We start from the raw sequence: 24,333 nt of genomic DNA, 5'->3' as shown, positions 1-24,333 counted from the left end.
AAAAGAGGTTGTAATAGAAAAGGGAAACTACCTTTTCTGTCTGTATTTGACTGATGAGCTCTTCCACCTCCTTCTCTTTCTCCTGTAGCCTCATTTTCAGATTCTGGAAGACAAACACCCTGATCCTAAGCAAAAAAGAGACTTTGTTGCTAGCAGTGGAAAAAAGGGGCTGTTAAAAAAAGGCCAACGTAGCTTTCCCCATCAGGCTCAATGGCACCTCTGCAATGTATATCATTATTGGTCACCCATGCTTTAAAGAATAAACCGTAAATCTCATCTTTTCCCATGTACTGAAAGCATGCTTTTGCCCTTGCATTACCGCTTTCTCTGCATCCGAGTCAGACAGCCTTTTTAGCAGCAACCCCTGCTGCTCCATCAATTTCTGTGCATCTTTCTACAAGAGAATGAACAAACAAGAGTTCATTAAGCTTTTTCCAAAGCCACCCTCCATGTTCTAACTCCAAGAAAACATGCCTTTCAATTTAAGATGGACCTGAGAAAGTTATCTATCTACACCGGCATTCAAGCAGCAGTTCTCAGATAAGATTAAAAGGTGTCAACCCTGCCAACAAATTTCATTTTCAACCTTCTTCCCCTCAGAACTCCCATCCCAGAAACCCTTCCTCACTCCTATCTCCTTTAACCGAGTCAAAGGGGATACTAAAATGCACCACAGCAAACTAAGATCTTGCAAACTTATCCCACTTTGGGCAAACACAAACCTTTGATGGTTCTTTTACTAGAATCATGGGTGGCTGAGGAAGTACTTTGCCACTGACCTGCCTTTGACCAAAGGAGCACACGTTCAACACATTCAGGGGAAAAAGGGAGGAGGTGTTGCCTTATATATTAAAAATGTACACACTTGGACTGAGGTGGAGATGGACACAGGAGACGGAAGTGTTGAGAGTCTCTGGGTTAGGCTAAAAGGGTAAAAAACACGGGTGATGTCGTGCTGGGAGTCTACAACAGGCCACCTAATCAGGTGGAAGAGGCGGATGAGGCTTTTTTCAAACAACTAACAAAATCATCCAAAGCCCAAGATTTGGTGGTGATGGGGGACTTCAACTATCCAGATATATGTTGGGAAAATAACACCACGGGGCACAGACTATCCAATAAGTTCCTGGACTGCATTGCAGACAACTTTTTATTTCAGAAAGTTGAAAAAGCTACTGGGGGGAAGCTGTTCTAGACTTGATTTTAACAAATAGGGAGGAACTTGTTGAGAATTTGAAAGTAGAAGGAAGCTTGGGTGAAAGTGATCATGAAATCATAGAATTTGCAATTCTAAGGAAGGGTAGAAGGGAGTACAGCAGAATAGAGACAATGGATTTCAGGAAGGCGGATTTTGGTAAGCTCAGAGAGCTAATAGGTAAGGTCCCATGGGAATCAAGACTGAGGGGTAAAACAACTGAGGAAAGTTGGCAGTTTTTCAAAGGGACACTATTAAGGGCCCAAAAGCAAGTTATTCCGATGGTTAGGAAAGATAGAAAATGTGGCAAAAGACCACCTTGGCTTAACCATGAGATCTTGCGTGACCTACAAAATAAAAAGGCGTCATATAAAAAATGGAAACTAGGTCAGATTACAAAGGATGAATATAGGCAAACAACACAGGAATGCAGAGGCAAGATTAGAACGGCAAAGGCACAAAATGAACTCAAACTAGCTATGGGAATAAAGGGAAACAAGAAGACTTTTTATCAATACATTAGAAGCAAGAGGAAGACCAAGGACAGGGTAGGCCCACTGCTCAATGAAGAGGGGGAAACAGTAACGGGAGACTTGGAAATGGCAGAGATGCTTAATGACTTCTTTGTTTCGGTCTTCACTGAGAAGTCTGAAGGAATGTCTAGTATAGTGAATGCTTACAGGAAGAGGGTAGGTTTAGAAGAGAAAATAAGGAAAGAGCAAGTAAAAAATCACTTAGAAAAGTTAGATTCCTGCAAGTCACCAGGGCCTGATGAAATGCATCCTAGAATACTCAAGGAGTTAATAGAAGAGGTATCTGAGCCTCTAGCTATTATCTTTGGGAAATCATGGGAGACGGGGGAGATTCCAGAAGACCGGAAGGGGGCAAATATAGTGCCCATCTATTAAAAGGGAAATAAAAACAACCCAGGAAACTACAGACCAGTTAGTTTAACTTCTGTGCCAGGGAAGATAATGGAGCAGGTAATCAAAGAAATCATCTGCAAACACTTGGAAGGTGGTAAGGTGATAGGGAATAGCCAGCATGGATTTGTAAAGAACAAATCGTGTCAAACGAATCTGATAGCGTTCTTTGATAGGATAACGAGCCTTGTGGATAAGGGAGAAGCGGTGGATGTGATATACCTAGACTTTAGTAAGGCATTTGATACAGTCTCGCATGATATTCTTATAGATAAACTAGGAAAGTACAATTTAGATGGGGCTACTATAAGGTGGGTGCATAACTGGCTGGATAACCGTACTCAGAGAGTAGTTGTTAATGGCTCCCAATCCTGCTGGAAAGGTATGACAAGTGGGGTTCCGCAGGGGTCTGTTTGGGACCGGTTCTGTTCAATATCTTCATCAACGATTTAGATGTTGGCATAGAAAGTACATTTATTAAGTTTGCGGACGATACCAAACTGGGAGGGATTGCAACTGCTTTGGAGGACAGGGTCAAAATTCAAAATGATCTGGACAAATTGGAGAAATGGTCTGAGGTAAACAGGATGACGTTCAATAAAGATAAATGCAAAGTGCTCCACTTAGGAAGGAACAATCAGTTTCACACATACAGAATGGGAAGAGACTGTCTAGGAAGGAGTATTGCAGAAAGAGATCTAGGGGTCATAGTAGACCACAAGCTTAATATGAGTCAACAGTGTGATACTGTTGCAAAAAAAGCAAACGTGATTCTGGGATGCATTAACAGGTGTGTTGTAAACAAGACACGAGAAGTCATTCTTCCACTTTACTCCAGCTGAGGCCTGACCAGCGCAGAGTATTGTGTCCAGTTCTGGGCACCGCATTTCAAGAAAGATGTGGAGAAATTGGAGAGGGTCCAGAGAAGAGCAACGAGAATGATTAAAGGTCTTGAGAACATGACCTATGAAGGAAGGCTGAAGGAATTGGGTTTGTTTAGTTTGGAAAAGAGAAGACTGAGAGGGGACATGATAGCAGCTTTCAGGTATCTAAAAGGGTGTCATCAGGAGGAGGGAGAAAACTTGTTCATCTTAGCCTCCAATGATAGAACAAGAAGCAATGGGCTTAAACTGCAGCAAGGGAGATTTAGGTTGGACATTAGGAAAAAGTTCCTAACTGTCAGGGTAGTTAAACACTGGAATAGATTGCCTAGGGAGGTTGTGGAATCTCCATCTCTGGAGATATTTAAGAGTAGGTTAGATAAATGTCTATTAGGGATGGTCTAGACAGTATTTGGTCCTGCCATGAGGGCAGGGGACTGGACTCGATAACCTCTCGAGGTCCCTTCCAGTCCTGGAGTCTATGAGTCTATAAGCTGCAGTAGGAATAGTAATTACATCGCAGTATTATCGCTCCTGCAGTTTGCCTAGCACTCAGAGCTCTTAACATCTTCACATTACATGTTCAAACTTTATCTGAGCCCCAAGAGGGAGGGGTAAGATCTGTATTACAATAAAAAGAATCAAGGTAGAGGGAGGTGAAGCATTTGTCCATGATCACATAGCAAGTCAGTTGCAGAGCTGGGATTAGAGCTCAGGAGTTCTGACACCAAGTTCTGGTCTCAGTCCACTAGACCATGCTGTCTCTTGTAGATCAGGGAAAGTTAAACATGCAGCACTGCTCACCTCCCGGTTGTGCTGTTCTTTAAGTAGATCCCGGAGTGTCCTATTGGTTTCTTCAAAAGTGCTTAATTTCTGTAGCAGCAACTCTTTTTGCCTTGTCAGCGTATTAACGTCTGAGCTGGTCATGTGTTTCTCCTAAAGAAAGAAAGACATGGTCATATTTGTCTGCAGTTCAATATCTAGAGCAGGGGTCGGCAACCTTTCAGAAGTGGTGTGCAGAGTCTTCATTTATTCACTCTAATTTAAGGTTTCGCATGCCAGTAATACATTTTAACATTTTTAGAAGGCCTACTTCTATAAGTCTATAATATATAACTAAACGATTGTTGTATGTAAAGTAAATAAGGTTTTTAAAATGTTTAAGAAGCTTCATTTAAAATTAAAATTAAATGTAGAGCCCCCCCGGACCAGTGGCCAGGACCTGGGCAATGCGAGTGTCACTGAAAACCAGCTTGCGTGCCACCTTCAGCACCCATGCCATAGGTTGCCTACCCCTGATCTAGAGTCTGGTGAGAGCGATGTATACAATACAAAACACAGCATAACAAAATAACTTGATCATCAGTGTCACATCTACAAAGGGCAGTAGGATGTGAAGATGCTGGCTGATACATTCTCATTTGTAAATTCAAAACGACTTCAGATTTTACTTGATCTGGATTTCAGTACCCTCTGCGCCCAAAGGCCAATCAAGCACTTTAAGCACTAGAAACCTCTCCACTTTTCCTTGACGACCTCTGAATCAGTAATTCTGTGATAGACCTTGGAACAGCAATGTGACAGTACAGCAAATGATACAGTGAACTATGCCATCACTTACATTTTTGAGTCTCCCAATCGTATCCTTCAGTGCATGAATCTGTTTGGCTGCTGCAGCTCCATCCATCTCCGCCTCAACTAACTTGGACATCAAACACTCTTTCTCATGCTGCAAGTGCCTCTTCTGCATTCTGCAAGAAGAATACAGCTATCAGAAGAATGGATAGTCATATGCCATAACCAGGCTGCACTGGTAACGTCACCCTTAGAGGAAGCATTGTATTTACAGTTTCTGATTAGAGGTTAACTGACAAAACCTCCCAAACCGAACAATACACCACAAATACTAGAAATTTACCATTTTTCAGTCTTCGAAGTGGGTTTTGGTGGGGATCAGACCCTACCAATCCTCCTGCGTTTGCCAATTTTGAGGTTATCTCAGAGCAACCTCCCTCACCAAATACTAAACCCCAACACTTTTTATCCTGGATATCAACAATCCTAATAACCTATATCACACCAGAAATAAGCCTCCAAAATGGTATCAGCTGAACATGAAGCTGGCCATTCTTAAAAAACTGGAGAGAACACAGACAACTAGAACTCAAAGAAACCCTTCATAAAGGGCTTAAAGCCCTTCCCAAGCTTTAAAAATTATTCATAAAGCTCTTCTGAAAGGTTCAGAGATTTATTTCCCAGATAAACTTTAGTGTGTGTGATGTGGGGGAAAGAGGGGAGATGATGGCTCACAATCAAACATGAATGTTTGACTATTTCCCCACTCGGTGAAAATGACTAACAGAATGAGCTAAAACATTACTTGCTTCTAAATAATTGCCTCAGAAAGGTGAGATGGAATTTTTTTCTACTACCACAATGAGATCCCCAGGAAAAAATAATGTCACGCTGAGGAAAGAGGGTTTCACTGCACCATTAGGGAGGAAGTAGATATAAGGAAGGAGAATGCCAATTCTGCAGTGCCACTCAGCCCTACAGTCCTGGGAGCAAACCAGAATTACATTTGTTAATGTTTTTATAAGAGAGAGACATGCTCTTTAAACATCACTACAGTACATGTACACATAGGAGTTAAACGATAAGTTCTTTACAAAGTAAGATCTTTCTCCTCCTTTATGCGCTCAATGTTACGTCGGAGCAAGGTATTCTCATGTTCTGTCTCCACCAGCTCCTGTGTGACTTCATCTAGCTCATCCTTCTGCTCCTCGAGGAGACGCTTTGCCATTTGCTGTTGTTCCTCCCGCTTCTGTATCTTGGCCTAAGGAGGACATCTTATTTTTATGAATCTAGAGCTTTACACAAATCATGGTGCTTTTATGGTGTTACAGATGGTTCAGTTCCCCCACCACTGAAATGCAGCAGCTGGTCAACAGCACAGTACATGAAGAACACTATATCAGCATTCTCAGACTTGAGCAACCCAAGGACTCCCATTTTTATTTCAATTTTTTTGCAGCCCCCCAAGCTGCCCCGCTCAGCCCCAGTCCCCACTCCACGTCTTTCCTGCCTCTTTCCAGCTCCTCCCCCTCTCTCCCAGTGCCTCCTGCATGCTGGGGAACAGCTGTTCCACAGTGTGCAGAAGGCACTGGAAGGGAGGAGTTGATCAGCGGGGCTGGTGGCCCCAGACATGATTCTGCCCCCTCCCCTGAGTGTGCCCTGTCCCCGCTCCTCCCTCTCCCTCCCTGGGAGGAGTTAATCAGTGTAGCCGGCAGACGTCCTGGGGTAACCATCCCGGACCCGCAGACCCCAGTGTGAGAAACGGTGCTACAGATCCATTGCTGAAGATATTTAGGAATGCAGACTGAGACTTTACGCTGGAATTTAATCAATGCACCAGACGTATTGCCTCTACTCAATATAGAAGAAGGGCCTAGTGTTCCCCTAACTTATTAAGGTTAAAACTGGTGACATGGATAATACTTCCATGTTATATCTACAACATTAGCCTGGTTAGATCCCATTTACATTTAAGCCATGTTGTAACTGGTTTGGTGGACAACTGTTTTGTAATCATAGAATGATAGGACCGGAAGGGATCTCAAGAGATCATCTAGCCCAATCCCCTACATCATGGCAGGACAAGCACCATCTAGACCATCCCTGACAGGTGTCTGTCTAGCCTGCCCTTAAAAATATCCAATGATGGAGATTTCACAGCCTCCTTGGGCAATTTATTCCAGTGCTTAACCACCCTGACAATTAGGAAGTTTTTCCTAATGTCCAACCTGAACCTCTCCGGCTGCAGCTTAAGCCCATTGTGTCATTTTATCACAGTTTGTGATACACTGCCGGTCTAGCCGTACAGGGCAGAGCCCTCGCCTTTGCGTTCTTCCCGCTGTACGTCTCCAAAGCCAAGGGACCAGCTCAGCCCTGCTGTCCTCAGATGTGATTATTTGAATTTAGACATTTGAGTTACCCTATCGTGCAATTGACTTTTGTTTTTGGAGCACAGACAGGCTCAAACTACTTATGACGATAACAGTCTACCTAACTCAGAAGTCCTGTTTTTGCTTATAGGTTTTGAGATTTTTAATTAAAACCACACAAAGTTACATAGCAATATAATCGGGATATATTGCCTGCTCTGGGGGAAGCTGAAAGAAAGGAAAATGCCTGTGGTCTGCCCTCACCGTGCGAGGCCTATTAGAGGGTTTGGGCATCACATTAAATTTAATCTTTAAAATTCTATATGCAGACTTTCATGGGACAGCTGTTAAAACATTGAAAAGTACTTGGCCATTTAGATTACATGGGATAACATGGCGTCACTGAAGTGTAAGTTCTAGTAATGAGCCATGAGGAATATACTGTTCAACAAGACCACCCTGAGAGCCTATGGGTCCATGTGGTAAGACAATACTTTCACCTTTAGGGAGGAACATCTTTTAGGTTTAGGACCTTGGTGGGAACAAGACTTTACACATGGAAACTGAGGCAAAGCATCATCTGTGTCATCCATGTTCCATGACTCATTTTAGCATACGTAAAAAAGCCTCTTGTTAATCTGTAGTTGAGATATAGCTAAACTGAATGAAAGCCGAAATCAACCTTGCTAGCAAACAATGCTAGTGTAAACAATGCATCAGAGTAGCTAAGCCCTTCTCAATAAGATATGTAACAAATGAGTTGAGCATCCATTTGCCCTTCATCACTGTACCCCAGTCTTCAGCATCCTCTTGCCAAGTTTCCTCTTTCAATATCCCTTTGTCTAATCTGCAAGTCCCTCCCGATTACCCCCACCCTCCCGTGAGCCTTTAAGTATGGTCTTCTCACCTCATTCTTCAGTGTCCCCACTACATTCATCAGGCTATCTATCTTCTTCTCATATTTGTTCATTTTGCTGTGAATAGCATCCTCCTCATCTGTAGAGAGGTCACTCAGACGCAGCACAGAGAGCAGTTTTTCTGAATCTGGAGGAGTAATTTCCAAGCGATGGGTTGGTCCCTGGTGGGGATGTAATAGTCACGGCTTTTTTAAAAGGTACACGCAATGTTGTAACCTTAGCATCTCCAAAACCAATCTAGGACTGAATCACATCTCTGAAAAAATTCTAATGAGGGTAGGATAAAATACCCAGGCTATAATCCTCTCTACTTCAACCTGTTTCAGTCAGTTGTAAAAGGCTCTTAATAGGGAAAAATAAATACTCCCAAATCCACCAAAACAGCACATGTAGGGATTAGTTTTATCATCTGATTGTCATGAAGGAAAATCAGAGTTCAAAATTCCAAGCCAGTAGGAGCTGGGAGTGGGCAGTTCATTCAGCCCCTGGTGGAAAAGGGAGCACAACACCTTCTGTCTAGAAATCTTATGAGAGTCACAGAGTAGCAATAGTGGCCTATAAAGTGAACTGTGCCCCAAGGTAAGGTCTTTTAGAGCGGAAAGTAGAAAAGGAATAAATGAAGGGGGATTTCTCCAGCCTTGCAGTATCAGGGGAGGGAGATGAGGAAGAGTCGGAAAGAGGAAAAAGGGACAGATAGCGGTTGACAAAACAGACACATGATGAATCCCCCATTCAGAATCTATTTGTACAAATAAATTTCCAAAAGCCAGAGATAAATATTGGATGTTTAAAATGATTGCCAGGTGGTAGTGGTCACCTTAACTACAGTCTAGCACCCTCCAACCCGACAGTAAGGTAAAAATCTAGGTACCATCTCTTAGTCCAAGCCATCTGATTAAAAAGCAAAAAAGTCAGCCATACCTCCCATTTGTAGGCAGACTCTCGGATGGATGTTTTGCCTGGGGGCATCCAGGGGACCTTGGTTTTCACCCGAACACTTCGGCGCACGTTCACGGTATCCCCTTTCATTTTCTGTTTGTGTTTCGGCTGAAGGAGAGAGGAAAAACAAAATACACCTCATAAGACTTTTTAAAAAACTCATTTGAACCTTTAATGCTGTAAGAGTTAAATGGCACAACATCATTCTTACAATAGTACCACAGACTGCTTCACATGGTATATCAGAGAGGAGAGTCAGCAGCTGGAGGAACAAGGCAAAGCCAAGCACAAGAAAAACTTATTGAATTAATAGGAGACCATATAGCCAAAATGAAAGCATTCTTGCTATTTGTCAGCCAGGGCCTTTATGACATCACTCGTAGCTCTGCCTCTTGTGATGCGATGAGGGCCTTGGTTACCCTGAGAAAATAGGATCTAGCTGGTGTTAAAGCAGGTCTGTCCTTTTTAACATTTTGAGGAGTTTGCTTGCCTGCAAAACTTTACATCAGGACTTGAGTGACAACCTACTTTCATTTCACTTATTTGGTTTATTTAATGTCTTAATTTATAAAGCACCCATATTAAAAACAGTACCTGGAATGCTGGACATAAACATGAAATAAATCAAACTGGGCACAGTGACAACATTTAAATCAAGAGGACTGGGACAAAAAGTAGTCCAAGGAGCAAGACATTAAGAAAATAAGGCCAAGACCTTAAACCAAACCTTAAAGACAACCACAGAAGAACATCAGATATCACAGGAATTAAGTGGGAATAGAGGTCCCTCAACCAAGAATAGCCTGTTTCTGTGCAGAAAGAGCAAACTAGGTGGATCCTCCCTATCTCCCAGACCTGACTCACAAACAGTAGCCATGATGTATTAATGGGAGTTTGGGGGGATTGATCTTTGAAGATCCTGGAAACACTTTCCCTGCTTTGTGACTAACAGGTATTCTCACTCCTAAATGGGTTGATCTTAAGCTTCCTTATCTATATGAAAATGCAGCTGCTTTTTGCACAAGTTTGAGGCTTGATCAGATGGTCCAAAAGCAAAGGAAGCATACAGCTGAGCATCATCAGGCATACCCCATTAAAATATTCACTAGTGGCATCTCTCTCTCTCTCACACACACACACACACACACACACACACACACACACACACACACACACACACACACACACACACACTTAATAACTGAGAGGGGGGCAAAATATAACTGTTGCAGACTGTTAAAGAAAAATAAACTAGCACTCACTACCTTTTGGGTCTTTCATTTCAAGAATGACCTCGACCTCTGAAGAGCATTTCACCTGCTCCAACTAGCAATTGAAACATAGCCACCATTACCTGCTAATCAATTATAACTAAGGCTACTTGCTAGATCCTCTTGGCCAATGACCAAGAAAAGACAGTCCAGACTCATAAAAGCTGTCTGTGCACCAGCAGATGACTTCAATCCAGAGTCTTTTTAAATCTAATCTTTCATTTAACCTGATACAGGTACAGGAATCTGAGATCTCCAGCTACCATCTTCCTAAAAACCCTTCCTCCAGACAAAGGGATGATCAGAACATGGGCAGTAGCTTGCCAAGATGTTAACCCAGAAAAATATGTTAAGTTGGGGCAGGACTAAAGTTAAAACATCTTTGGTGTCTAAAAAGCATTTGTAAAATTGTAAAATACAGTATGGTTTTCCTCAGCAAAAAAAGGGTGCCAGGAAAGTCTAGCTGCTAAAGCAAAGGAATGTGTTTTACTCCTGGTTCTGTCATGACTGATTGTATGATTCTGGACAACCCACTTAACTTATCCGCATCTCAGTTCGCTCACCTGTACAATGGCTGGTGTACTTCCACATCTCATGAGGGGTAGCTCAAATATTAACTAAATGTTTGCAAAATGCTTTAAAGACCATTGGATAAAGGCCCTATAGAAGTACAAATGGTAACCCAACTATACATGTAAATATAAAACTAAATCCCGTAGATTACCTGTATGAGATACTTTTAAGTAATCTTAGAAATTGAAACTGTATTACTGAAAATTCACATTGAAATGAATGCAGTTAAGAAGTCAATCTATCTTATTTCTCTAACCTACTATCTATCTATTCAGATCTCAAGTGGTAGAAACAGACCTTGAACTTTCAGTGGTGCTTCTAGGACCCTTCACTTTTCTGGTCTGTAGCCCTTACAAACACCCGGCTACACACTCCTACCTGGCTTTTTGCAGGTGTTGTTTTCTGACCCTTTTTAATATGGACATGGACAGGGGTGTTTTCATCCACGTGAACGTGCAAAGGGGGAGATGAGGAGCGGTCCTTCATGGTTCTTCTCCAACAAACGGGAAAGGGCAATACAATGAAAGGAAACCTGTGAATAAGGAAACTGGAAATAATAACATTTCCCTATGCTCCAGTCAAACTGGACAATTGCCTCTAGCCACCTGTCCCCAGACAGCTACAATTGCTGAGATGGGTCAAGGTATTTAGGCCACAGTTTGAGCTTCCTTTCAGTAGCACCTGTCTTTGTGGATCACATGCAGCTTTGGTGTAAGGTCTGGAATAACTCCATAAGCTTCTATTTACACCATGGCTGAATCTGGCCCTTCATTTTTGTTTGGACAAGGGATGGTACAGACAATGTAAAGATAGTGTTGTATTGGTAGAGGGTGTCTGTAAGAGTCACCAGAGTTCAAGGTCTTAGAGCATGCCAAGGGATCTGATTAGCAACACCATCTGATTCTGAACAGAAATTTTACAACAGGGCCATTACTTTGACCAACAAACTAAAGAATTTAGGAAAACTAAAAGGAACCCATCAGATGTGCCATATGAGCCCGATCCTGCAAACATGCTTGTGCTTAATTTTAAGTATTCTGAACAGTCCCCTTGATTTCCATGGGACTACTCACAGTTCTTAAAATTAAACACATGTGTAAGTGCTTACAGGACTGGGCCTATATTTGTCTCTGCAGGTTATTTCTCATAAATGATGCATGTATTTTATTTCCACATTAATTATGTGCCTAATACACAAAAGCAAGGTATGAAAACAAATTCAAAGTAATCAATGCACAGTTTAATTCCTTGGTATTTTATAAAAGTTTCCTTCTTAGAAAAGAAAAGTAGCACCACTAACCTGACTATAGCAAAAAGAAGGATTATATCATTCCACTCCCAGTTACTTACAGTTAGCATAAGATCCTCAGCTCCCTGTGACACTTTTCTCTGTGCTGAGATTGCAGTTATCTCGTTTTTGCTGGAGGGGGGACACCTGATGGCAGAAATATTAAATAGATTACTAGTAGGACAGGATGCTAGTTTCCTTAAGGTTCCCATTCCCTTGAGTAGAAAGGTAACATCCTGACTCAAACATGTTAAATACCTAAAAACCACTTGACAAAAGAGTGAGTCTTAGCGTTCTTTGCACAAGAAATGTTAAAATAAAAAAAGATTAAAATAAGTACTTTGATTTTCAGGTATGATACACACATTATGCTAGATAATGAATGTTAAGATGCATCATATGTAAGACACCTGATTCTGCCTGCAGGGTGGATTTGCCATAAAAGAAAGTTTTTATTCTTTCTGAACAGTGGTTTGAGACCAGTGCTTACCAGATGTTCCCGATCCTGAAAACGATATGTGCTTTCTTTTTCCAAACTGTTTCTAGCCCTGGCATGTCACAAACTATTAGATCTTCAACTCAAATCATTCTGATCATCATCTTGCTACTCCTGCCCAATTTTCACTACTGCTGTCTCAGGAACTGCTACAAACCAATACTTCCTACTGTCTAAGTGCTCATAACAACAACAGCTTTTCAAATGTTATAAAACAGTTTCATATAAGCAAAATAACCATTACAAACAGCAATAGACACAAAATGCATCCCACTATTGACCCTTTGTGCTCATTATTGCAATTTGGTGGGAAAGAGCAGCAAGAAGCAAGGACTACATGGATAAATGGCAGGAAAAAGATCAGTAAATTAACAAAGGTTTTTATAGATCTGTGCAAAGGGGCTAGATAGTTATTCTTAACAGATGATGTTTATTATGGGTTAAGATGATAATTTGGAAGCAACATAAACTAAACCAAAAAAAAAAAGGACACTCATGTTACAAAATAAGAGCATCTACACAGGAAGTTACACTAATATAAATATAGTGGTATAGTTTATATATATATAAAATAATTATACTGTTATAGTTATGCCAATACATTTTCCCATGCAGATGAACCCTAAAAATAGTTATAGCAACAGTTCGGTATAACTGACATCATAGAATCTTGCAGGATAAATGCGGTAATATCCAAACCTATTAGCTAAACATCAAGCAGAGTCCAAATGCCCAATGATCACCAAAGGTAAATTAACATTAGTAAGACTGCCATCATCATTCTCAAGAGGCTGAGATTTTTCAGGCTCATGAAAATGATTAAGTTTGCAGAGTGAAAGTGTCTGTTGAAAAGTAAAACCATACCAGAACAGGTTTAGCAAAAATATTTTATGGGAGGGATGGGGGAAGGAAAGAAAGAATACCCCCAGGCTGGGAAGATGTGTATTTAGAAACTGAGATAGAGTTTGCTGAAGTGAGAGAATTTCTCCAGCTTCTTGTTAGATAAGTGACTAAATACTGTTGGTGTGTTTGGTTATCTCATTATTGATAAGTAAATAAACCCTATTAATCGGCACAAAACCCACATCAACTACAGTGCAAAAGAATGAGGGAATTCAAAGCTGAACCTTGAAAGACTAAGAGCAATATTAAACAGTCTCATTAGAGCCAGCACATTTTGTTTTCACCAGCAAGAAGATATATTTTAGAAGAATAAAGGAGCTTTCCTTGTCCAACAGCAATCACTATTACTAACTCTTCTTACTTTACCTCACATCATTTCGTTTCTAAAGCCCCAGTTTCTGGAGTCATTTTATTTCACAAGAATCTCTTTTTAACAAGTAAGTTTATCTAGCCCTCACGGTTGCAGAAAAAGGCTTGACCCCTAAAGGCTTAAAAATAAAATAAAACAAAACAAAACAACAAACCGCCAACGCTGAAGCCTGAAAAAATACTGTAAAAGCTTCCTGACTGTTAAGCCAGTCTCCTGATCTCAGAGGGGGATGGGGACTGGCTCATTTCTGGGAGCCCTTAGGAGGCGGATGGACGAGTCACAAGGCAAAGGGCAGGTCCCAGACACCACAGAAACCCATCCCTGAGAGGCCGATGTGAAAGAGCAGCAGCCGCCCGCAGGGTGTGACCCGCTGCAGCGCATGGGCTGCGGGGACCCCGTGCCCCTGGCCAGTCCACACTACCCCAGCAGGCCTGGGGGACCCCGGGATCCCACTCCCCCCAGCTCCCCTCACCACGCAGGGCCGAGCCGGGTTCGGAGCCGCTGCCTCAGGATCTCCTCGAAATTGGCGGCGAGGCGGCGGTAGCTGCTGCTGTTGCTGCCATGGAGACCCCTGGTCCGGGGCGAGGGGGGACGGGGCAGGGGGCAGCAGCAAGGGCAGGACAAGCAGCAGCAGCAGCGGGACCCGCCGCCGAACTTCCGGGTCCGCTTCTGGGACGCTGCCCGCAGCTCCCCCATTGGGCGATTCAAACCCCCCGTGACCCCGGCTCGCCGCCGCGATTAGCTTCCAAGGCCCGTCGCGGCGTCACAAGAGCCCGCCCCCTTTGGGCGCGCCGGGACGTGTCACTATGGGAACACCGGGCAACAGGCGGGCGGCGTGGGGGAGCCGGCCGGGCGGGGCAAGGCTGCGCTGGGACTGGCGCTGAATCGGGGCCCGAGGAGGGAGGGGTGTGGGGGAGAAGAGTGGGAGGCGGGACAAATTCTTCTTCGCAAAGCCCCAGAGACATTCTGAAGCAGCGATGGCTCATTTATACATGCAGCAAAGAATCCTGTGGCACCTTATAGACTAACAGACGTTTTGGAGCATGAGCTTTCCTGGGTGAATACCCACTTCGTCAGATGCAAGAGGAAAGCTCATGCTCCAAAACATCTGTTAGTCTATAAGGTGCCACAGGATTCTTTGCTGCTTTTACAGATCCAGACTAACACGGCTGCCCTCTGATCATTTATACATCTGTCACAACCGGGTGTTCCAGCCCCGTAGGTCTCAGGGAGGATGGACAATTGTTAAATATTTTTCTCCTGCCAGAATTTTTTTGGTTAACTAATTGAGAGCTTTTTCTTTCATCCAGTCTAACCCACCTCCCCTTCATATCTACACCTGCGCAAACATTGAATGAAAAAAATCATCTGTAATTTTTAACACAAACATTATAGGGTTGGAGCTGTACTTAAAGATAGCTATGTTCAGAAGTGCTTAAGTAAATGTAGTCAGAGAGCGTAGCAGCAGTTTGTTTTTATTGCAAATACTCTCTTCCTCTCCCACTACTACTCATCTAGTCCACACTAGAATTTGCACCTCATTTTCCTTTTGAAGTATCCATAGATACAGTAGGTGCTGGACAATAAAACACACCTGTATCACACACTGATACTTATGACTGACAGTGAAAAGCAGTCTTCTGCTAACACAAAGTACAAGTTTCTGCATTGATGACAGATGTCATCTACACTCTCACTTTCCCAGATAACCAGTTTCCTTTAAAAGTGCCCATGATGAGGATTGTTACAAGTGGAAAACAGGGAAATTAAAACCTTGGACCATTCAGAGGATCTCTCGCCCTCTGGCCTATAGCTAGAAGTGAAAGGATTCCCTGCATCTTAGCTCACCAAGACAGGTACCAACTGGCATTTCTGCCCTGCACTAGGACTAGCCAGAGCTCAGTGAGGAAATACTAGTTCCAATAAGTTCACACTGTACAATGTAGCCTACAGCAATAGCTCCCACCTCCACACACCAAAGCCTTTGGTGCTCTTCCATTACAGAAGCATCTAAAGAGCCCCAGAGGATTGCAGAATTCACTAGCACTCATTCAATAACAACTGATCATATGGAGTATTTCCAGAAACACTTTTCATATAATTCATAATAGGAAGCTTTTTTCAAATCATTTTGTAATAATTCTTTTTCTTCAGCCTACATTGTGCTCTCTGGGTCTCTATCTACTGGTAGATAAGAAATCCTAGATGCCATATACTGCATAGAAAGAGGAACCAAGCCTGTATTGTCACTAACAATCCAGAATCAGCTGTTGAAATAACAGTTTAAATGGAGATCACCCTGAAGGCTGGAAGCACATGGCCTGCACACAGCAGGATCTTTCCCACCATGCAAAGGAATTCCTTCCTCAGTGCTGCTGACTCCCCCATTGCCCTCAGCACTGTACTTAGAGGATGCTATTCCAAGTCAAATCTTAATGCCACTTAAGATTTACACAGTACCTCAAATAGTCAGGAAGATACTCAGGACAACTTGGACAAATGGAGATACAGCTTGAAGTCAACCCTGGACAGACCTCAAATATTTGCGTTTGCTCCAGGGTCCACTAGCCAATATAGTGGTTTATTATTACAACATATTCTTAGTATGGGGCTCACCAAGAGAAAGGCAGTTTGCTGCACTCTGCTGTTTAAATCAGAACTTACCCTCCACTCCAATGAGGTCCCAGGTCAGCATCTTTTAAATGCTCCTATTATTCTAAATGTCATATGTACTTTGCTGTGCACACCTGTCCCCTCCTGCTCTCTTGGTCTCAGGAAACCTCTTATTAGCTTTAAGCTGGACAATTTGCATGCTTGCACGTCAGTCCAGAGGGAGGGGCCAGTGCATTTTATTTTTAAAATAGAGGTCTTTCCTTGTTAATGTTTTTCTGTGCAAAGATTTTAGTAAGGCGGCTGCAGCAGTTGCCAGTTCATGATTTCTGCCTCTCCAATAGCCTTTTCCATGCGACGGTACCAAGGTTCAACCTTGGTATGAGTCATCATGTCATCATAAGCTTCCAGCCCTTCCATGACTCGGAGGACCCCATACACTGCCTGTGCCAAGAGAGGAGAGAGAGTTTGGAATTAGTATAGATAACATTAACTCTAAATCTGGAGTGGAGGTGACTTCAGATTTAAGTGTCCCAAAACTTTACTCCCTTCCTTATCACCTATTCCATCTGTCTTATTAGCAGAGATTATTGAGACAGTCACAGACATTAGATGGATAAGTAGGAATTGCCTAACAAAATGGGCAAGATTTTTGGGAGATGGAGTAAATGAAAAGTGATTATAAGATCTGGTACAATACCCAGCTCCATATAAACCCTTTATGGAGACACTGCTTCAGAATAAAACAAAAATGATAGTGGTTTTTGTTTTATTCAATGAGAGCTAATGATATAGGAAATGGTTTAAGGCTCAAATCTCAAAGTCTGATCTATGCATGCCAACCTCATGACCTTGTCCACTGATGTCAACAGGGCTCATCTCCAGTTGCAGACATGGAAGCCTAGTTTGTAAACTGCTTTTGTCATTACTTCAGATTGACTGATAATGCCCTACTCTGGGAAGTCATGATGTTTGTAAGGTATGTGCTTGGAGTATATTTCCCAGTGAAAAGGCAATTGGCTAGCAGGCTTTCTACACACACAGTCTTATTGTGCAATGGAGTAAACACACTCACCCCTCACCTGTAACACACTATTTGACAACACAACTCTCACCTCCCACATAAGACACTCAAATGATATATCTAATATACAGACCAAGAGGATATAGCACATATTTTATACATAATCATAGTCACATCTATATCATACTATGTGCATGATAGATGATAATTTAAATACAGAGACCAAGAGTCTTGACCATTACCAAGTCAGCGAGATTTGGCTGGCTGCCACCCATGAATGGTCTGTGTTTGCCAACAGCTTTTACCCAGTCATTGGCTGCTTTGTACAAATCTTCTCGGACATTATCCTGGAGATGGTGCCTGTATTAAGAGAAAATATAGTGTCCTCTAACTGGTTCATTTCTCTCTAATCTTCTCCTCCCATTACTCTTCCCATGGATTGATATATGGCTGGGGACAGGGAATGCATTTCAGAGTGAATGCAAAGGCTTGGGTATTTTTAAAGAGGACTATGAAGTAATTTGTGTGCATAAGTATCTCTTTCATTCAGAAGGTTAGAGGGCTCAAAGAAGTCCATAAATAAAAGTTGATTAAGTGGTTAAGGAGCTATTTGCTCTAATGGTTAAAGCAAAGGACCAGAATTCTAGAATCACGGACAGCAGTTCTCTCTCAGTCACTAACTCTGTGTGTCACACTAAACAAGTCAAGTCTTGACCATTTCTTGGTTAAAGAAGGCACTTGTATTGGAAAGACAGCAAAGATCTAAAAAGGAAAGAGCCCCTGGCCCACTCAAATGGTGGGGCAACCATGGAACTAGTTCCACTTGTAGTGATCATTCAGTTCATGGGAATAAAATATTACTTCCCAAAAGCCAGTTTCTGATTGTTCTGATCAATGGAGATTTAAGTTGCGCAGATCAAACAAGTATAAATTCCACTCATATTTTCAAAGATAGGAAAGGATTTTGCACCACTGAATGGCATACAAGAACAAAACTGGTGTTCCCATAAACTGTAATAACTGCAGTGACCTGCCTTGGAGCGAATGTTAAATAAAAAATATGTCCTTACAGAAATGGAGATTTTGCCTCTGCATGTCTGATTTGAAAAATATTACGGTTCCACATATAGCAATAATTCAGATACAATGATCAGCATGGGGGGAGTATCCAAACTGATCCTTAGAACAGAATTGCATTTCATTTGCAAGGAAAATGCCTTTTAAAATGTGTTTGAGACACAGAGTTTTACTGTTTGAAGTTCACGGCTAAGGGTAATTAAAAAACAAAGACATTCGCTTGCTGTGTGACGGGGTCAGTGGTACCAACCTGCTCTTCAGCCTCTTGCTGATGAAGAACATGGCAACGGCCCCCAAGTACTTGGCAAAAAAGCCTTCCATAGTGCCAAAATTGCCCTCATGGACAATGTAATCAAAAGAAGCCAGGGCTTCCCTGGGTGTGCGGTAAACATTGGGGGAGATGATGTGAACAAGCCAGTCATCTGCCCATTTTCGCCACTTCATTTCCTCCCTGTAGACATCCAAGAAAGTAGTTTAAGTGAACAAAGTGGAAACATTGAATCAGAGGAGGAGGATGCAGCTGATATCAGAATAACTGTAGCTGGAGCTTCTGCAAAGGACGAGAGTGCAACATAGTTCCCACCCAGTCTGCTCCACTGGTAATATCCCTGAACTGTTGTCAGGAGGGATCTCCCCCACTCAGCTGCTCTAACGCCAAACTCCAGCTGGATGAGACAAACTAAAGCTCTAGATTCTCTTTCTATTATTGCAAGCAGGCTGGATGGCCCATGAGGAACAAGTGTCCCATAATCATGGGTTTTCACCAACATAAATCAATCCCAAGTGACCCCTCTGGCTGACTCAGGAGCCCAAAGGGACATCCCTCTCTGGGAAGAAGGCAGGAAGGAGAGAAAGCAAAGGAGGAAATTGGTGCAGTGGTTGAGGCTCAGAGTACACCAAAGCGGGGGGAGGGGGAGAATTTCACATAGGAAGTATTACATTTTGCAAGTTAAACAAAGAAATTACTTGAAACAAAACCATTCCATTTATTTAGGGGGTGTCTGATGTGTATCACATCAAGAGCAGCATTAGGAAGATTCTGTTTGTGTTCTCCAAGATGATACAGGAGGGATGCTGTGAAACCAACTCCGAGCCCCCTAGCACATGAAATGCTTACACCCGAGCTTCTTTGATGGGGTACACATGCTGGGTCTCCATTTCATCCAGCATGAGCCAGTATTTGTTCCCATACTCTGTCACCTCCTTTCCCTGCTCATTCACAGCTTTCATAGGAGGATAAAATGACACGATCTCTTCTAAACTCTTCTTCCTGAGGGGAGAAACACAGTCAGAATCTGCATGGCTTTCTTCATGTGTTACTGAAAAACACTTGCTATATGAGTCCTCTTTTCAGCACAACAAAACACTGGCTGCTCTAACAATAGAGACTTCCATAATGAGGCAGCTCAGGGGCTGTAAATCTAAGTGCAGTCTGTATTTTCTCTTTCAGAATTCCTCTCCATCCTGAAGTGCAGTTAGTCACAACAGTGACTGTAAAAAAAATTGCTGATTTTAATGGCACTGTGGAGTTGATACAGCTACGGGAAGAGCAAACAGCTTAAGGTGCCATAAGGAAACCAGATTCTAACGGAGAATATTCTATTATCACTGATAATGTACAAGAAAGAAAGATTATGGCTACATTTCTAGATCTCAGGATGAGATTGGCCATTAGGGGGAAATAAAATAAAAAACAAACCAGCATAGTGAGTAAATATACAATTAAAATACTTCTCCTTTGGTTGTAATTCTTCCCCCACAGCGTACAAGTAATTTCCACTGGCTTCAGTGCAAATAGTTTGAATCCTGCATGGGGGTGGGAGCAATAATGCCAGTGGACTTTAAAGTCTCATCTTCCCCCCTTTTAGCATCCTTTGACTTTCCAGATCTGAGCAAATTTGATCTGGAATCATTGATAGAACATAAATGTGTCATTTTCAGAGATGTTTCAGTCTGAAAATTGATTCTATACATGCACGTTATACACATTATTATCCTAGATATATCTTTACTGTAATGTATTGTAGAAACATTGCAGTGTGTGCATGGATGCAAGACTAAGAGGAAAATGCACTTAATGTATATGAAAAGAAAGGAGTAAAAACACACTGAAGCCACATACGTTAAAATGCACTACTATGAAATAGCTGAAACCAATGAGAGAGAGAGTACACGTAAGTTTAATTTCAAATAACCCGTGGTAAGTATTAACCAGACTGAATAGTCAGCGGCAGCTAGCAATGTCTCTTATGGTTAAATTTCTATATACTGATGTTCTCTATATGGGGGGGGGGGGAGGAGAGAGGAACAAAAGTACAAGTTGTTCCAGGTATAAGATCCCCTCCATCTCCATTCTTTACTCAAGCTCTTTGTAAACTGGATCTAAAGAGCAGGCTACAAGAGCAGCAAGTTGATTTATTTCCAGATATTCTGATTGGCCAACAAAACATCAGAGGAAGATTTAACTAATTTAAATTTGTGGACTAACTTTTAAATCTTCTTTGTGCAAAGGCAGAATTCTGAATTAAAAAACACCCAAGTTCTCTCTCTCTCTCTCTCTCTCTCTCTCACACACACACAATCCAGTTCCCTTACCTGGAAACGAGATAGGTCTTTATTGCACTGATGATCACTGAAGAGTCATTCAGTTGCTGCAAAACAGAATACAAATAAACTTAAAAAGATAAGTTGATGGAGCTAAGGAGGAGGAGCTCATAACAAGCTCTGCCAACTGAATCCTTTGGGGCTTAAGCAGTCCCCAAGTCCCTTCTTCCCTAAACTTCGGTTTATTTCCATAGGCAAATCCGCTACAGTACAGCCATATATTGTATCTATTCTTCTGCTTGTTCTAGACAGGCCAACAGCAGAAACCAAAATGGGTTTCAGTTTGAGCCATTGGCATTCCAGGGAGCAAACCAGCATGGTAAGAAAATATACATTTAAAACGCTTGTCCTTGGGTCATAATTCTTCCCCCATAGAGTACAAGTACCTCCCACTGACTTCTGTGCAAACTGTTTTAGTCCTGCAAGGAGGTGGGAAGAATAAGACCAGTGGACTTTAAAGTCACCCTTAACCAAACTCCCTAGCAGCAGCATGACTTGTCACTGCTAGGGAACACTGGGCATTGTGAGTGCTCAGCAAAATACAGTAAGAGTGAGGCTAAGGAAGAGGTAGCTAAGTATACAGCCATAAAATGAGGAACAGGATGCTCAGCACCCTTGGAAATAAAGTATCAATCTACAGGCTACACCTGCACTTGGCTAGTGACCCAGTGCTAGATGTAAACCCAAGAACCACGGTTATTTGAGAAGCAGAGACTCACCAGAGTGTTTCCAGCGTTGGCTAAAAGGATGGGCACCTTTCTGTAGGAGGAGAATTTGATCTCCTTCCTCATCACTGGGTTCACCTCCACAATTTCATAAGGCACCCCATGGTAATCAAGGAAGGCTCGCACCTTACTGCAGAACGGGCAAGTTTTGTATTGGTACAGGGTCAACTGCAGGCTACCTGCGGGGAGCTGAGGGAGGAAAATGCCAGAAGTTTGTATGTTCAACTCAAATATCACCGTCTCCCCTGATCGATTTATTTTTATTTTAAATTGTTGTTGCTGATATTGGGTGTTCAGATCATAATCTGGTCATCGAAATCAAAGCTCACATCCCTGGTTAACCAGCATTTTCTTCCAGTGACATTATAAAGATTTAACTTTTTTGTATAATGAATATCTAATTTTCTAAATATCCCCTTATCCCTTTGTAGTAACTCCAATCTCTTCTGAATATACCTCTACCCCGATATAACACGAATTCAGATATAACGCAGTAAAACAGTGCTCCGGCGTTGCAGAGCTGCACACCCCAGTGGATCAAAACAAGTTCAAAATAACGTGGTTTCACCTATAACGCGGTAAGATTTTTTGGCTCCCGAGGACAGTGTTATATCGAGGTAGAGGTGTATATGGTTTTGCCAATTGAATCCTATAGGTTAGGGACCAAGCCATCATAAGAATGACATTCACTACACTCCTTTCCACACAAAATATCCAACCATGCAGCCTAAGAAAATTAAACAAATCAACCTTAAAAACGAAACAAAAAAACCCACCACCCTTAAAGTAATAAAATCCACAAAAAATCAAAACCCATCCCCCAAGCAGAGTTTTTACGCTGCAAAGGGAGAGGTGTCAGAGATTCCATGAGGTCCACTAGAGACTTTGTTATTGTTATCCATTTTACGTGGAAGATGCTCAAATACTACAGCAATGGGCAGCATTAAATGGGCAGTATAAAACCCTACATTTGCCATTAAAAAAAAAACAACAACCCCGTTGACATGCCAGGAAACAATGACTTTTTTTTTTTGGGTAACAGTGGTTGCAAGGTATTGGTTGAGAACATATAAACACAGGACCTGATCTTGCATTGTTTGCACACCATATCTTCACTAAGAATGCTGGGTGCGCAAGGAATAAAAGCATCAGTATTAGGCACAATGCAATTACACAGACATTTAATGTGCCTTGCTTATTAGTCATACATTATAAAACACATGCCACTGTTTTACCTTGTTTCTCACTTCCATAACACCTCAGGGTATTTGTGGGAAGTCATTAGTTGAAAAGCCCCATGTAAGCATACAGAATTGTTGTTTTCCCTGTCACTTGACAACTACTTTTCTTTTTATTAATTAAAAGCAGTTTTTATAGTTACTCAATTTTTATAGTTGGGTAGTTTAGGCCTAGATTTTAATACTTTAAATGTTTTTTCCTAACAACATCTAATATTAAGGATGTGTGTGTTTCGATCAACAGAAAAAGTCTGCTATGTGTATTTAAACCTTTTCTTGAAGGGTTTGCCACCCTCAAATACTGCAACATTACGCTAATGTATGAGAATCAGAAAGTGACCAGACTAAAAACAAAATTGAAACAAACAAGACTATTTTCTTTCTACTGCCATGTCTTGCAGGATCAGGGTCTAGTTTAAGTGTTTAGTTTTAATACACAACAGTTATTAGCAAAATTGGTAGACATTATTTGTTTAGGATATTGTAACCTGAAGGCATCACTTGTATATTCTATATCACTTAGCATGTCATTCATCCATAGGCATGGAAAACAATAATTAGCTGATTGTTTTTAAAGTACCAATTAGTCTATCCAGGGAAAGCCAGAAAAGGATTTGCAGAGACAGTAAATAGAGAAAGTAGCCACAGATCATTTGAGATCTTTATTGCCTTCCCATCTGGAGAATCAGCTAAAGGACATTAGAGAGAAAATACTATCAGAAAATGAACAAAAATAGAAATGTCATATAGGAGAAGAAATCTGTGACTGAGTGAGGAAGAAACCATTTTCAAGGTTCTTCCTGCCATGACACCCTCTTAAGATTTCATTAAGGATGGCAGCCAAAATCTCAGTGTGCACCCCAAAAATGGAAGATATTTGGGAGGCAGTATAAAAGCCAGATTACATAGGAAGGTCTCAGAATCATCTATAAGCAGGAGATGGGAAAGAAGCACCATGGGGCCCGGTGTTCCTTAGGAATTGCAAAGGGCTCTTGAATTTCCAGCAGTATTCTTAAAAGGGGGGAGGCGGGGGGTTACCTTGGCTGCCTGCTGTTCTGCAAGGTGCTCCTGGGCCTTCAGGGGATACTGGAAAGTCTGGAAGAGGCCAACGGTGCCCCCTAGGGCAAAAGCAGCCCCCACCAGCATGCGGCTGCCCTTCAGTGCCCAGGCCCGTGCATAGCGTCCTGTCCCGAAGGGGATACAGTACCCCCTGCTCTGGGCCCGCAGGAGCCCCACCCCAGCCGCCTGCCCAGCAGCCCTCAGCCTCCACGGGAGGTGCCGCAGGCACCTCCAGCCACTGCAGGCTGCTGCCATCTTCGCTCCACGGGGGAGGAAGGGAAAAACAGCGCGGGAGG

General features: G+C 42.2%; 2 protein-coding genes across 8 annotated transcripts in view; both read right to left on the bottom strand.

Moving 5' to 3' along the window:
• Nucleotides 1-14,396, bottom strand: part of ODF2 (outer dense fiber of sperm tails 2) — a 30,499-nt gene extending 16,103 nt beyond the window's left edge. For 3 of the 6 annotated variants that reach the window (XM_030535996.1, XM_030535999.1, XM_030535998.1), the window contains exons 1-9: nucleotides 11,994-12,079; nucleotides 11,022-11,175; nucleotides 8,782-8,907; nucleotides 7,851-8,021; nucleotides 5,669-5,835; nucleotides 4,621-4,750; nucleotides 3,804-3,935; nucleotides 320-394; nucleotides 32-103 (exon numbers count right to left, since the gene is read on the bottom strand). In XM_030535996.1, the coding sequence (XP_030391856.1) occupies nucleotides 32-103; nucleotides 320-394; nucleotides 3,804-3,935; nucleotides 4,621-4,750; nucleotides 5,669-5,835; nucleotides 7,851-8,021; nucleotides 8,782-8,907; nucleotides 11,022-11,129 (981 nt within the window). In that variant the 5' untranslated portion in view covers nucleotides 11,130-11,175; nucleotides 11,994-12,079. Of the gene's footprint in view, nucleotides 1-31; nucleotides 104-319; nucleotides 395-3,803; nucleotides 3,936-4,620; nucleotides 4,751-5,668; nucleotides 5,836-7,850; nucleotides 8,022-8,781; nucleotides 8,908-11,021; nucleotides 11,176-11,993; nucleotides 12,080-14,172 lie in introns of those variants that run through there. The other 3 variants (XM_030535995.1, XM_030535994.1, XM_030535997.1) reach the window with 2 other exon arrangements.
• Nucleotides 14,397-15,156: 760 nt separating this feature from the next.
• On the bottom strand, nucleotides 15,157-24,333 carry PTGES2 (prostaglandin E synthase 2). Of its 2 annotated transcripts, XM_030535861.1 has the most exons (7): nucleotides 24,017-24,332; nucleotides 21,735-21,929; nucleotides 21,007-21,062; nucleotides 19,529-19,681; nucleotides 18,662-18,862; nucleotides 17,577-17,694; nucleotides 15,157-16,754 (listed from the first exon to the last, which is right to left on the bottom strand). In XM_030535861.1, the coding sequence occupies exons 1-7, from the start codon at nucleotides 24,290-24,292 to the stop codon at nucleotides 16,602-16,604; spliced, it is 1,152 nt and encodes a 383-aa protein (XP_030391721.1). In that variant the 5' UTR covers nucleotides 24,293-24,332; the 3' UTR covers nucleotides 15,157-16,601. The 2 variants fall into 2 exon arrangements, with proteins under 2 accessions (XP_030391721.1, XP_030391722.1); XM_030535862.1 differs by lacking the exon at nucleotides 17,577-17,694 and having other exon boundaries at nucleotides 16,605-16,754; nucleotides 24,017-24,333.

The sequence above is a fragment of the Gopherus evgoodei genome, chromosome 16 (genome assembly GCF_007399415.2).
Source record: "Gopherus evgoodei ecotype Sinaloan lineage chromosome 16, rGopEvg1_v1.p, whole genome shotgun sequence".
Taxonomy (NCBI): domain Eukaryota; kingdom Metazoa; phylum Chordata; order Testudines; family Testudinidae; genus Gopherus; species Gopherus evgoodei.
This window is presented reverse-complemented; position numbering and strand designations above follow the sequence as displayed.

Bases quoted from the DNA above. Each gene is read 5' to 3' on its own strand.
- PTGES2 (XM_030535861.1), bottom strand. From the start codon at position 24,292: ATGGCAGCAGCCTGCAGTGGCTGGAGGTGCCTGCGGCACCTCCCGTGG. The intron at 21,930-24,016 runs GTAACCCCCCGC...TTCCTCCCTCAG, and splicing joins CAGAACAGCAGGCAGCCAAG to CTCCCCGCAGGTAGCCTGCA. The intron at 21,063-21,734 runs GTGAGTCTCTGC...TCTGTTTTGCAG, and splicing joins CCAACGCTGGAAACACTCTG to CAACTGAATGACTCTTCAGT.